The sequence below is a fragment of the Pseudorasbora parva genome, chromosome 18 (genome assembly GCF_024679245.1).
Source record: "Pseudorasbora parva isolate DD20220531a chromosome 18, ASM2467924v1, whole genome shotgun sequence".
Taxonomy (NCBI): Eukaryota; Metazoa; Chordata; class Actinopteri; order Cypriniformes; family Gobionidae; genus Pseudorasbora; species Pseudorasbora parva.
In genome coordinates this window covers 30,565,080-30,578,676 of record NC_090189.1, presented here as the reverse complement: position 1 = coordinate 30,578,676, position 13,597 = coordinate 30,565,080, and the positions used below count along the sequence as shown (strand labels likewise).

Genomic DNA, 13,597 nt, shown 5'->3' with positions numbered 1-13,597 from the left:
TCAAGGGGAGAGAGACCCAAAAAATACAAAGAAAGTGGATAGGGAAGACCCCCCTTTCCCAATCTCTCTCTCTCTCTCTCTCTCTCTCTCTCTCTCTCTCTCTCTCTCTCTCTCTCTCTCTCTCTCTCTCTCTCTCTCTCTCTCTCTCTCTCTCTCTCTCTCTCTCTCTCTCTCTCTCTCTCTCTCTCTCTGATTCACTTGGAAGTGTGTGTTAGCCCTCATAAAATATTAATGTTGGTTGTGCTCAGAGCCATAATTGCCATCTCAGCCCGTGAATAATTTATGCTGCTGTGCTGTTCACATGGGCTCATTTACTCTTGGTGTGGCTCGCACCATACAGAAATATGGCACAGGCAACTATGGCCGCTGCTTTGCATTTAGTAACCAAATTAGATTACCTCACGCAAAAGCCTCTCCCTCTTCCTCTTTCATCTTAATATCAGCCCTCCTGAATTTCAGCAATTGCAAAAGCCCACTTCTTCACCGCCAACTACTTGCAATCTAGTTTAAGCAGGCTCTAAATGCGCTAAAATATAGTGCTGTGCTGTGAGTATTTCATTTATGCCATTGCAATTCTTTTCAGCATATTCTCCCTCTCTCTGAATTTGTGCTAATTATTGGCATATTATTCACAAAACTACCAACGTTGCTCTGTTATGTTTAAAAAGTGAAGTTTGAATTTAGTTTATTGATTTATTGATCATGGCAGCTACAGTTGATCAAATAGTTTTCAAATGATTGAGAAGATAATAATATAATATAATCAATATAATATACATAATATAATCATTTTATACAGTAGACAAATAAAATATATATTGGAATGATATTGATTTTGAATTATTTTATTTTACACTTTTTATTTATGTTTCTATTAAAGGACAACTCCGGTGAGAAATGAACCTAGGGGTAATTAACAGATAGTTACTGAGTAGATCGTTCTCTGGGATGCGTTTTCATGGAAATCGAATGTAAAGAGTTTTATCTCTTAAAACAGATTAGCTTATAACACTAGGCACTGGGTAAGTGAAATTAAATTGCTCTACATGTCTCTACATGCAAACCAAAGCATTGAGAACTTAGTAATTGTACAAACAGTTTAATAAGAAGATACTTTATAAACAGTGCATTACGCGTTTACAGACGGCAGCCATCTTGGAAAACAGTCTCGACTCATCGAGCCACGAACGCTTTGCTAAGTGATGAACTCTGACTTGGAATCTCATGTGGGTCTGTTGTTTCTGGAAGAAAACACTGAACACAACAGAGAAAATAAATAAATACAACTAAAAATGTCCATGTTATTACATTTCACAAACTTAATTCCTATCGAGCAGCTCACTTAGAACAGCGCTCGTGGATCGATTCGTCGAGACTATTTTCCAAGATGGCTGCCGTCTGAAAAAGTGTAATGCGCTCTGTTTATAAAGTATCTTCTTATTAAACTGTTTGTGCACTTACAAAGTTCTCAATGCTTCGGTTTGCATGTAGGGACCCTCCTTATGCTACCGTGTTAGTGTGAGGCTATTTTGAGCCTTGTTAGTGGTATTAACTAGCGATTTAATTTCACTACCCTGTGCCCCATAGACTAGTGTTATAAGCTAATCTGTTTTTAGAGATAAAACTCTTTACATTCGATTTCCATGAAAACGCATCCCAGAGAACGATCTACTTGGTAACCGTCTGTTAATTACACCTAGGCTCATTTCTCACCGGAGTTGTCCTTTAAAGTTGCTCTATTTAAAACATCTTATTTTGTGGGACATATTCACATATTGATCTATTGATAGTGACAAGCAATCGACAAATTCAGTGATTGTATCAAAATTGGTTTTGATTAAAGGAATTCATGGCTAGTTGTTTGCTTTGTTACACTTTTTATTTATACTTGCGTGAGAGAGTTTGTTCATGCTGCGGAGTTGGCCTAAAACGTGAACTAACCCGGCCTTGTTATAACAAATGGTATTTCATCTTCATATTTCATATTTCAAAAGAAAACAATAAACATTTTGTAGCACAAATTAATTTGATTTTTATTGTATTAAATTAATACATCTAGGCAACAGAATGCACAGAAGTGTATTAGCTTAGTAAAATACAATAAACAGCTGTTTTACTCCATTCAGCTCTAAAGAGATTTGTTTTATTTGGTGTGTCCTGTTTTTACTCATGGATTCATCGGTAGTGCTGTATTGTGATCTGCAGTGCTATAGAGAGGTCACAGGTGTCTCACTGTTAGCTCGTGTAAGTAAGTATATGGCGCCACACTCAACCCCTCTAGTAATTGGCCTTCATTGGAGTGCTCTTAACTGAAGACGACAGCAAGGTCCTTTCAATTATAGAACCGTCGGGTGACTGAGAGTGTGTGTGAGTATGTGTTCATGAGATGATCCACGCACACCGCAGTGCTCTTCGCTTTATATCTGGTCTTGTCGGCCACGTTAGGTCAAAAGTATTAAGCAGACACCTGGTATTAACCACTTTTAAAGGCACATATCACATGAATATACACACACAAGCAAACATCTACAGTAACACTGCCATTGAATTAGTGTGGCTAAATGCGATTCTGCCTTTAAATTTGGCTAAAAGGAGGAATCAGGAGGCAGCATAATTAAGTTACAGAGAAACCGTCTTTGTGTTGCGATGAGTCTTTTGGAGCTGATCAATCGTGGGTGTGTTTGAAACAGAGAATGAAGAAGTTGTTGAAAGAATAGCTGATTCATTATATAGCATTCAGTGTCATATTGACAAAGGAGACAGAATTGCAAACAAAGAGGCAAGAGGGAGAAATACATGAGGAAAAAAAAGGTCCTGACAGACGGGTATATGTGCCATGGCATTATCCAGTTAGACACACACACTGTTTCAGTGCCAGTCAGAGCAGCTGGTATTGTGCTGTTATAGCTCTAATGCCAGTCTGTGAGTGAAGGGTTTGTGAAAGTGCCCATGAATGTGCCCGCTCTCTGCTTACCATGATTATGAGAGAGACAGACATATTTTTCTGTTTGGATGGGAGTCTGCGTGTGTGTCTTTGAATCGGCGAGATGTCTTAGCAAGCGCTTACCCGCGCGACAGATGGACGCTCCACATTTCAGCACACTGCCTGTTGCTGTGTGTGTTTGCGCTACTGAACTTATAGGATGTGTAAAAAGTCATACACACAAAATAAGTTCTCTGGTTGTTCTTTAGTTCAAAACTTTTTTTAAAACTGTAGAATAAGGTTATTTAGGCATTGGAAAGTCCTTGATGTTTCATGTCATGTGGTGTAACCATAAATTAAGAAGTAATAACATATTTTATTTACAGCTTGAATACATTATATTTTAAGTTGATTTATAAATATAATGAATTATTCTTTTTATGTTTTAAGGAGTCACACCACATGGCGTCAAACGATTAATCGCATCCAAAGTAAAAGTTTGAAAGTTGTACTTTGTATGGTTATTATGTAAATTTCAATACTCACACATAAATGAATATATTTAAGACATATTTGCATGTATATACTGTAGGGGTGTCCCCGACTAAGGATTTACACATTCGAATCAGAATTTGTAAAGGGCAGGACACTAGTCAGCAGGAGGCTAAGACTATTTTTATTTTACTTTACACACGGCACACAGCCACCACTTTTAATAAAGTGATCAAAACTACACTACATTCGTAAATTAACCGTTCTCTCATAACATTTAAAAGATGTGATCGAAACAGAACATCACACAAATATATAAAAGAACATTTTGATAACTAAACCTAAAAAAATACCTGCCTAGAGAGGAAAAGAACACTTTGAGTGCGTTTATGTGCACGTTCGATTGTGCCTAAAGGGGGCCGCACACCGGACTGAAGCTCAGCGCCGTGTCTCAGGGATCTCACACCAAGCAGACGTGAATATTATATACGCGCAAGCTCAATTTTGAATCGACTTCTGACAGAAGAGCTGCACGATGAGTGTATCTTGTAGAACAGGGTGAAATCAGTATGTACATTCACGATTTGAGGGAAATATACATTTAATCACCACGGACAGGCGTCGAATGCCGCCGTCGGTGTGTTCGAATTTAAAAGGCGCGGTGCGAAACTCAGTGCCCTTAAAGGGGCGATCGCTCAGCGACGCGGCACGTCTTTATAACACTAATATTGAGCACCCCAAAATGGTATGATCCTCGTTTCATAACACCCACGAAGATTCGACCATATGATATAAAATATCAAATTATCTGTATTGTGAGTGACTTTTTGACCTTGACTAAAGTCATGAGGTTCTTCATTTTCTCTTTCATGTTTCTCTGCATGTTGGTTGCACCACATTACTGTTTTATTATTAAAAAAAATATCCTAGTAAATAATAAGTAAATATTTGACAATATTGTATTATTATGTACTAGGATTTTTTAAATAAAATATTACAAAAAGTAATGTAGTGCAACCAACACCACTACTTGCCCAAAAAAGGTGAATGGCTTTTAGTTCAGGAATTAACAACATGCTTATCATGAAAAATATGAATTGTATTTTGAAATAAATGAATAGATGAGACATAAAAATTATCATTGCACGCAAAATATATTAGGCTTTTACCCAGTGTCTTTGAGCTTTAAAGGTCTTCTATATGCTTCTGTACTTCTAAAAGTCCACAAAACTTAACTTGCTTAAAGCATGCTATTCACTTTAAAAATGACAAGGACTTTCCAACAAGCAGTTCCAGTTTCATCAAGAAATACCTCAACATGTAAGAACTATTGCACTATTTAATGGGATCTTTAAAGCATCAATACATAGATGTTTTCTTAAGAACTAGAGTCAAAGGATCTTTGTAGAACTTACAAAGCTTCTCCTGTGGCATCAAGAGATTGAATTGGATCTCCCTAATTTCACTGTCAACGGTTTGGTAAACTGGAGAGCTGGTTAACTGGCCCATTTATGAGGTTTAAATGTTTTTTTTCTATTCTGTATTAGGTTTTCAGAGCATTCAATGGATTCCTTCAGTCCACCGCTGACCAGTGATTTCTGTTCTTTTGCAGGTTTTTTCTCAAGTTTTTCCTGAAATGCAATCAGAACTGCCTGAAGAATGCAGGAAATCCACGGGACATGCGGCGCTTTCAGGTAAAAACGTTTTATTTTTTAACATTTTTTATTAATTGGCCTATTAATTCCAACCACCCGTCCTTCTAAATCATTATTTCCAAACCTCATGGCCTGTGTTTACCGATCAGGTCTGGTTCTGTTTTACAGTGTTTTTGTATGTCTCTTGATTAGTGCAAATTATAATAATAATTATAAAATAATTGCAACCACATTAATTTCCTTTTTAAATGTTTGAGTATATTTTGCATGTAGTTTTAAACTCTCTTCAGCATTTGATGGTGTTAAAAATCTGGCTCCGAGCCTGTAAACACACTCTGCATAATTGCACAACAGTGTCACTCACGCAGTACGCATGTGTTTGAGTGTGAGACACTGAGTAAATAACCTATCACTGCTTTGCAAGAAACACAAGACCTTGAGCTCCAGTCGTTCATTGGTATGTGACCCTTGCTGCTTTCACAAGCACTCTTACACACACACACACACACACACACACACACACACACACACACACACACACACACACACACACACACACACACACACACACACACACACACACACACACACACACACACACACACACACACACACACACACACACATACACTTTCACTGTCTCTTGCTACTGCCTGGTAATTAGCTCTTCACACTCTTCCTACACCGTCAGAAAACAAGAATCTGTAAAAATGACCTTAGTTTTTTTTTTTTAAATCAAAATCCGATTTAAAGTATTCTTATGATATCAAAATGTTTGATACCATGGAATCTTCATCATTTGTATCACCGTTTTTAATATAATAAAAAAATAAAATAATAATAATACTAGCCTAAAAAAACTCTCAAGCTTACTGAAGACAAGTAAACAGTGATAAAGAAAGAGCAAATTAAATAGACCTACCTGAAAAACATCAGAAATAGAAATACTACATAAAATGTATAACAAAACAAAGCATTTTCTTACCTGTGTAAATGAAATATACATTTATTCTTATTAAAGTTACAGAATTGATTAAGTCAAGAGCAGTGAGATATGTCCTCTCTTTTTTGTTTGACTGGCTTAAATAATGACAGCAGGTAAACTTGAGAATTTAAGACCAGCTGCACGCACCCAGTATACTTGTGCGTTTTCTCTCTCAACTGTTAATGTTCCATTAAGACATAAATGACTGTTTACTTGCAAATACATGTCACTTTGACACACAGGTATGTGTATTTAACCTTTCAAGCCTAGTTAGGCGGCAGAAAGTACTTAATTCAGTTCTCACACGCTTTACAAGCAGCGGCTTCATCTCGCACGTCTCACTTATAACGCACGCTTATACTGAAATGAGTTCTCTTTCGCTGCTAATTGTGCTTCAGCATTTTAAAATCACCAGTTTTTAAACTGCAATGCTTAAAAACGCATGTAAACAATATGCTTTCGGGACTGAGGAGCACAGCAACATCATGTGAAAATCTCTACCGGCTGATCCATTTCTACCGGTTAACCATGTCTATCTGTATATTGGCCACTCCTATCTGGTCTTATTGTGCACAGCCCATCAGTAGTACATAAAAACATTTCATGAAAAGTCTCACATAAATGTTCTTTTCCTGCTGATGTAACCAAGGCCTTGTGGGAGGGGAAAACTTAATGACCAATAATATCAACGACAACCTAATCAAAGCCCCACCCTACATTATTTTCCACTGAATAAATCTGTTCCTCCTGAAAATGTCACATTTTGGAATTGCAGGGTTGTGGTTGCATTTCATGATGTTTTTAAAACAAACATCTTTTTCCTCATAAATTTGGGGCCCTATCATACACCCGGCACAATGCGACGCAAGAAGCGACTGAAATCGACTGCACCATTGACCAACAAAAACCTGGTCTAAAGTATTAGAAAATATGTTTTATATTCCAGTATTTTTTGTATATTTAAAGGGTGCTATAGGCAGGTGCACAACGGGTGCACTCTGCTGATTACACACACAGGGAAGTGCAGCAGCACACAAACATGCCAAATATTACAAATAAAAAAAATACAATGTATAGAGATTGTTATTGTGCAAATAAAGACAAAAATGCCTACATGGCATAATGGATAGTCATTGCATGTATCAGAATTACCTATTTGCTGTAATGACGAATGAAATTGGCTACTGTTTGTCAATGTAAATACACACATGTATTTAATCAGGTTGAGGGTGTATATATTCCGCCATGTAAATAGTGAATCCGCCATGGCTTTTAAAGGGAATTGGAGATGATTGATTGGTTTATTGCACGTTACGCCCAAAACACACCCATGGCTCATTAAGAACAACTCAATAGGGACAACCCTTTTGGACCATGTGCCTGGCATGCCAACTTTTTTCTTTTTCCTTTTTATCGTTAAACTAGCAAAAGTGTATTCGGTGCACTTGTGACCATGCGCTCAGATTGTTTAAATAGGGACCAAATATAAGAATATTCTAACATTCTTGAGATATTTATATATTCATCGTATAATAATTTGAGTGGAAGTTAAGTAGGACAGAATTTAAATGCCAGTGAAATGGTAACTCATACCAAAGTAATAGTCATCATTATTTAAGGAGTGATTATTGAGCTGGCTTACAAATTCTGCTTCCAAAATATCAGCCTGTTTTGGATCAGTATTCAGTGTTGATGTAAGATATTATCTCAGCAGCTGTCTGTATAGTTGTCTATAAACGAATCATCAGCACTCTACGAGCGAACTCACAGTGATTGTGTAATTAGCAGCAGAACGCAATCATATTTTTTCACAGCAAGTGTGCAAGAATGTAAGAGAGAGACTTTCCATCTCGTACACAATGTGTTGTTGTAGTGCTGTGATGCTGTTTATATCAAAATTCACAAATAGAAACATATGTGACACATACTGACATATAAAGCAAGGGAATAGAGATATAAATTTAGCGTTTTGTGTAGCTCAAGTGGATTGATCAGATGTACTGAGAAATATTTAAACTCATATTGGGATCTCTGGCCTTTTTAGTTCAAAATCTTCAGAAATTTTAGCGGAGAAACGTGATCACTAGGGTACTTTTCTCCGGAGCAAGAGAATTAGGCAAGAAAACACCATTTGAAAATGTCAGTCTCATTGCTGACAACAATTGAGATATTAAAGGGATTCAGACCTCTTTAAACATCAAGCTCTGTGAGCATTAAAATAGAGAGGTGGTGAGCGATAAAGGCAGGGAGGGAGAGAGAATAAAATGAAAGTGTATATGATTAGCCACATCCCTCAGAGACTTCCTCACCAAGTCCTTTCTTTTTTGAAGAGGCAGAATTTCCACTCAAAGCTCAACAGCAATTGAAATAAGAGGCTCTACATGGGGTCCTCTGTGGCTTAAGAGGTTGGTGCCACTCATCACAGCAACCTCAAACACTTATTACCTTCTTGCCATTGTCTCAGGGCGCTCAAGTGCTGCCCGCTTTTTAATTGAATTAATCCGAGCCAACCTCTATCAGCAATCAATCGGAAAGAGCGGGGCATTGTGGGATAGGCAGAGAGGTGTGTTTGTATGCGGTGTTAATTAGTGTACAGCATGGAAATTGTTAGAGACTACAAGTGCTTTAATCGAGGCGCCGCTGGTGATGTGATTGAGTTTCGGTTTGCCTTCAAACGGACAAAAAATGCCTTTTTCTGTCACACTAAGGAAATATTGTGTTTGGTGTTTATTGCACAAATAAATACAAAGCAACCACAAATTACAGATTTACTTAAATGGGAAATTTTAAAGTAGAAAGATTTTATTTTACAATATTCACAACCTCTCTTTTATTTATTTATTTTTTATACAGTGCATTACAGTATACACTACTAAAAAAAATATCATTCTGTTACAAGAAGCCACTTCGGATCGCTAATGGAAGTTAGTGCAAAATCTGGCCCCACTTTATATTAGGTGGCCTTAACAGTAGTGAACTTATACTGAATGATGAACTTATAAGTGCAATGTACTTATTGTGTTCAAATTGTATTTCTGTACATGTTTGCTGATATTAAGGGAAGATACGGGTAAAGTTAGGGTCAGGTGTGGTGGTATGGGTGAGTTTAAGGGTAAAGTTAGGGACAGGTGTGGTGGTATGGGTGAGTTTAAGGGTAAAGTTAGGGTCAGGTGTGGTGGTATGGGTGAGTTTAAGGGTAAAGTTAGGGTCAGGTGTGGTGGTATGGGTGAGTTTAAGGGTAAAGTTAGGGACAGGTGTGGTGGTATGGGTGAGTTTAAGGGTAAAGTTAGGGACAGGTGTGGTGGTATGGGTGAGTTTAAGGGTAAAGTTAGGGACAGGTGTGGTGGTATGGGTGAGTTTAAGGGTAAAGTTAGGGACAGGTGTGGTGGTATGGGTAAGTTTAAGGGTAATGTTAGGGTCAGGTGTGGGATGGGTGAGTTTAAGGGTAAAGTTAGGGTCAGGTGTGGTGGTATGGGTGAGTTTAAGGGTAAAGTTAGGGTCAGGTGTGGTGGTATGGGTGAGTTTAAGGGTAAAGTTAGGGACAGGTGTGGTGGTATGGGTGAGTTTAAGGGTAAAGTTAGGGACAGGTGTGGTGGTATGGGTGAGTTTAAGGGTAAAGTTAGGTACAGGTGTGGTGGTATGGGTGAGTTTAAGGGTAAAGTTACGGTCAGGTGTGGTGGTATGGGTGAGTTTAAGGGTAAAGTTAGGGTCAGGTGTGGTGGTATGGGTGAGTTTAAGGGTAAAGTTAGGGTCAGGTGTGGTGGTATGGGTGAGTTTAAGGGTAAAGTTAGGGTCAGGTGTGGTGGTATGGGTGAGTTTAAGGGTAAAGTTAGGGTCAGGTGTGGTATGGGTGAGTTTAAGGGTAAAGTTAGGGTCAGGTGTGGTGGTATGGGTGAGTTTAAGGGTAAAGTTAGGGTCAGGTGTGGAGGTATGGGTGAGTTTAAGGGTAAAGTTAGGGTCAGGTGTGGTGGTATGGGTGAGTTTAAGGGTAAAGTTAGGGACAGGTGTGGTGGTATGGGTGAGTTTAAGGGTAAAGTTAGGGTCAGGTGTGGTGGTATGGGTTAGTTTAAGGGTAAAGTTAGGGTCAGGTGTGGAGGTATGGGTGAGTTTAAGGGTAAAGTTAGGGTCAGGTGTGGAGGTATGGGTGAGTTTAAGGGTAAAGTTAGGGTCAGGTGTGGTGGTATGGGTGAGTTTAAGGGTAAAGTTAGGGACAGGTGTGGTGGTATGGGTGAGTTTAAGGGTAAAGTTAGGGTCAGGTGTGGTGGTATGGGTTAGTTTAAGGGTAAAGTTAGAGTCAGGTGTGGAGGTATGGGTGAGTTTAAGGGTAAAGTTAGGGTCAGGTGTGGTGGTATGGGTGAGTTTAAGGGTAAAGTTAGGGTCAGGTGTGGTGGTATGGGTTAGTTTAAGGGTAAAGTTAGGGTCAGGTGTGGTGGTATGGGTGAGTTTAAGGGTAAAGTTAGGGTCAGGTGTGGTGGTATGGGTTAGTTTAAGGGTAAAGTTAGGGTCAGGTGTGGTGGTATGGGTGAGTTTAAGGGTAAAGTTAGGGACAGGTGTGGTGGTATGGGTGAGTTTAAGGGTAAAGTTAGGGACAGGTGTGGTGGTATGGGTGAGTTTAAGGGTAAAGTTAGGGTCAGGTGTGGTGGTATGGGTTAGTTTAAGGGTAAAGTTAGGGTCAGGTGTGGTGGTATGGGTGAGTTTAAGGGTAAAGTTAGGGTCAGGTGTGGAGGTATGGGTGAGTTTAAGGGTAAAGTTAGGGTCAGGTGTGGTGGTATGGGTGAGTTTAAGGGTAAAGTTAGGGTCAGGTGTGGAGGTATGGGTGAGTTTAAGGGTAAAGTTAGGGTCAGGTGTGGTGGTATGGGTGAGTTTAAGGGTAAAGTTAGGGACAGGTGTGGTGGTATGGGTGAGTTTAAGGGTAAAGTTAGGGTCAGGTGTGGAGGTATGGGTGAGTTTAAGGGTAAAGTTAGGGTCAGGTGTGGTGGTATGGGTTAGTTTAAGGGTAAAGTTAGGGTCAGGTGTGGTGGTATGGGTTAGTTTAAGGGTAGAGTTAGGGTCAGGTGTGGTGGTATGGGTGAGTTTAAGGGTAAAGTTAGGGTCAGGTGTGGTGGTATGGGTGAGTTTAAGGGTAAAGTTAGGGTCAGGTGTGGTGGTATGGGTGAGTTTAAGGGTAAAGTTAGAGACAGGTGTGGTGGTATGGGTGAGTTTAAGGGTAAAGTTAGGGTCAGGTGTGGTGGTATGGGTGAGTTTAAGGGTAAAGTTAGGGTCAGGTGTGGTGGTATGGGTGAGTTTAAGGGTAAAGTTAGGGTCAGGTGTGGTGGTATGGTTGAGTTTAAGGGTAAAGTTAGGGTCAGGTGTGGTGGTATGGGTGAGTTTAAGGGTAAAGTTAGGGTCAGGTGTGGTGGTATGGGTGAGTTTAAGGGTAAAGTTAGGGTCAGGTGTGGTATGGGTGAGTTTAAGGGTAAAGTTAGGGTCAGGTGTGGTATGGGTGAGTTTAAGGGTAAAGTTAGGGTCAGGTGTGGTGGTATGGGTGAGTTTAAGGGTAAAGTTAGGGTCAGGTGTGGTGGTATGGGTGAGTTTAAGGGTAAAGTTAGGGTCAGGTGTGGTGGTATGGGTGAGTTTAAGGGTAAAGTTAGAGACAGGTGTGGTGGTATGGGTGAGTTTAAGGGTAAAGTTAGGGTCAGGTGTGGAGGTATGGGTGAGTTTAAGGGTAAAGTTAGGGACAGGTGTGGAGGTATGGGTGAGTTTAAGGGTAAAGTTAGGGTCAGGTGTGGTGGTATGGGTGAGTTTAAGGGTAAAGTTAGGGTCAGTTGTGGAGGTATGGGTGAGTTTAAGGGTAAAGTTAGGGACAGGTGTGGTGGTATGGGTGAGTTTAAGGGTAAAGTTAGGGACAGGTGTGGTGGTATGGGTGAGTTTAAGGGTAAAGTTAGGGTCAGGTGTGGAGGTATGGGTGAGTTTAACGGTAAAGTTAGGGACAGGTGTGGAGGTATGGGTGAGTTTAAGGGTAAAGTTAGGGTCAGGTGTGGTGGTATGGGTGAGTTTAAGGGTAAAGTTAGGGTCAGTTGTGGAGGTATGGGTGAGTTTAAGGGTAAAGTTAGGGACAGGTGTGGTGGTATGGGTGAGTTTAAGGGTAAAGTTAGGGTCAGGTGTGGTGGTATGGGTGAGTTTAAGGGTAAAGTTAGGGACAGGTGTGGTGGTATGGGTGAGTTTAAGGGTAAAGTTAGGGACAGGTGTGGTGGTATGGGTGAGTTTAAGGGTAAAGTTAGGGTCAGGTGTGGTGGTATGGGTGAGTTTAAGGGTAAAGTTAGGGTCAGGTGTGGTGGTATGGGTGAGTTTAAGGGTAAAGTTAGGGTCAGTTGTGGAGGTATGGGTGAGTTTAAGTGTAAAGTTAGGGACAGGTGTGGTGGTATGGGTGAGTTTAAGGGTAAAGTTAGGGTCAGGTGTGGTGGTATGGGTGAGTTTAAGGGTAAAGTTAGGGTCAGGTGTGGTGGTATGGGTGAGTTTAAGGGTAAAGTTAGGGACAGGTGTGGTGGTATGGGTGAGTTTAAGGGTAAAGTTAGGGTCAGGTGTGGTGGTATGGGTGAGTTTAAGGGTAAAGTTAGAGACAGGTGTGGTGGTATGGGTGAGTTTAAGGGTAAAGTTAGGGTCAGGTGTGGTGGTATGGGTGAGTTTAAGGGTAAAGTTAGGGGCAGGTGTGGTGGTATGGGTGAGTTTAAGGGTAGGGTTAGGTGTTAGACTTATTTCTGTCAAGACTTATTTCTCACTTATTGGGGCGGCAGTGGCTCAGTGGTTCATGTAGGTTGTCTACAAACCAGAAGGTTGGTGGTTCAATCCCCGGTTCCACCTGACCAAGTGTCGAAGTGTCCATGAGCAAGACACCTAACCCCAGCTGCTCCCGACGAGCTGATGGCGCCTTACATGGCTGACATCGCCGTCGGTGTATGAATGGGTGAATGTGAGGCAAAAATGTAAAGCGCTTTGGATAAAAGCGCTATATAAATGCAGTCCATTTGTTAGGAAAGGGTCAACAGTGTAATTATAAATGCAACTACAGAATTATTTTACAGATGTAATTACATGCAGGTAATTCTTAAAATGTAAGTACAATTTAAAAACACATACGTGCAGAATAAGTGCATTGTATCAAATGATTAATTAAAATGTAAGTGCATTCTAGTTAAAAAATTGGGTCCCAAACTCTTGAGTGACGTTATAACGTGAGTTTGGAATAAAAACATGTAATGTTTGGCACGTTTTGCTTTTCAAATGCACACCATAAGACTCAAAATCACAGCGCTTGCAGAGACCATTTAGTGATTAGTCGTTCTGATCAAACTTCCGCTGCTCACTATGAAATATTGTTTAGCGCAGATATTCACAAACACAGTATTTAACAGTAAATCTTAGTCTAAACATTTTAATATTAATCATTACTGTGTAAACACTCATATTACTTTTATATCATACTGTGTGTTATATTATAGAGCATAAAAAATCCTTGTGTCATGTGGTTTTTAGATTTATTTAGACATTTAGCAATGAAAGGTT

At 39.8% G+C, this 13,597-nt stretch overlaps 1 protein-coding gene across 3 annotated transcripts in view; it reads left to right on the top strand.

The window, feature by feature from the left end:
- ebf1b (EBF transcription factor 1b) overlaps positions 1-13,597 on the top strand; it is a 160,419-nt gene that overhangs the window by 98,407 nt on the left and 48,415 nt on the right. For all 3 annotated transcript variants that reach the window (XM_067423863.1, XM_067423864.1, XM_067423862.1), the window contains exon 7: positions 5,028-5,109. In XM_067423863.1, the coding sequence (XP_067279964.1) occupies positions 5,028-5,109 (82 nt within the window). The remainder of the gene's footprint in view (positions 1-5,027; positions 5,110-13,597) is intronic.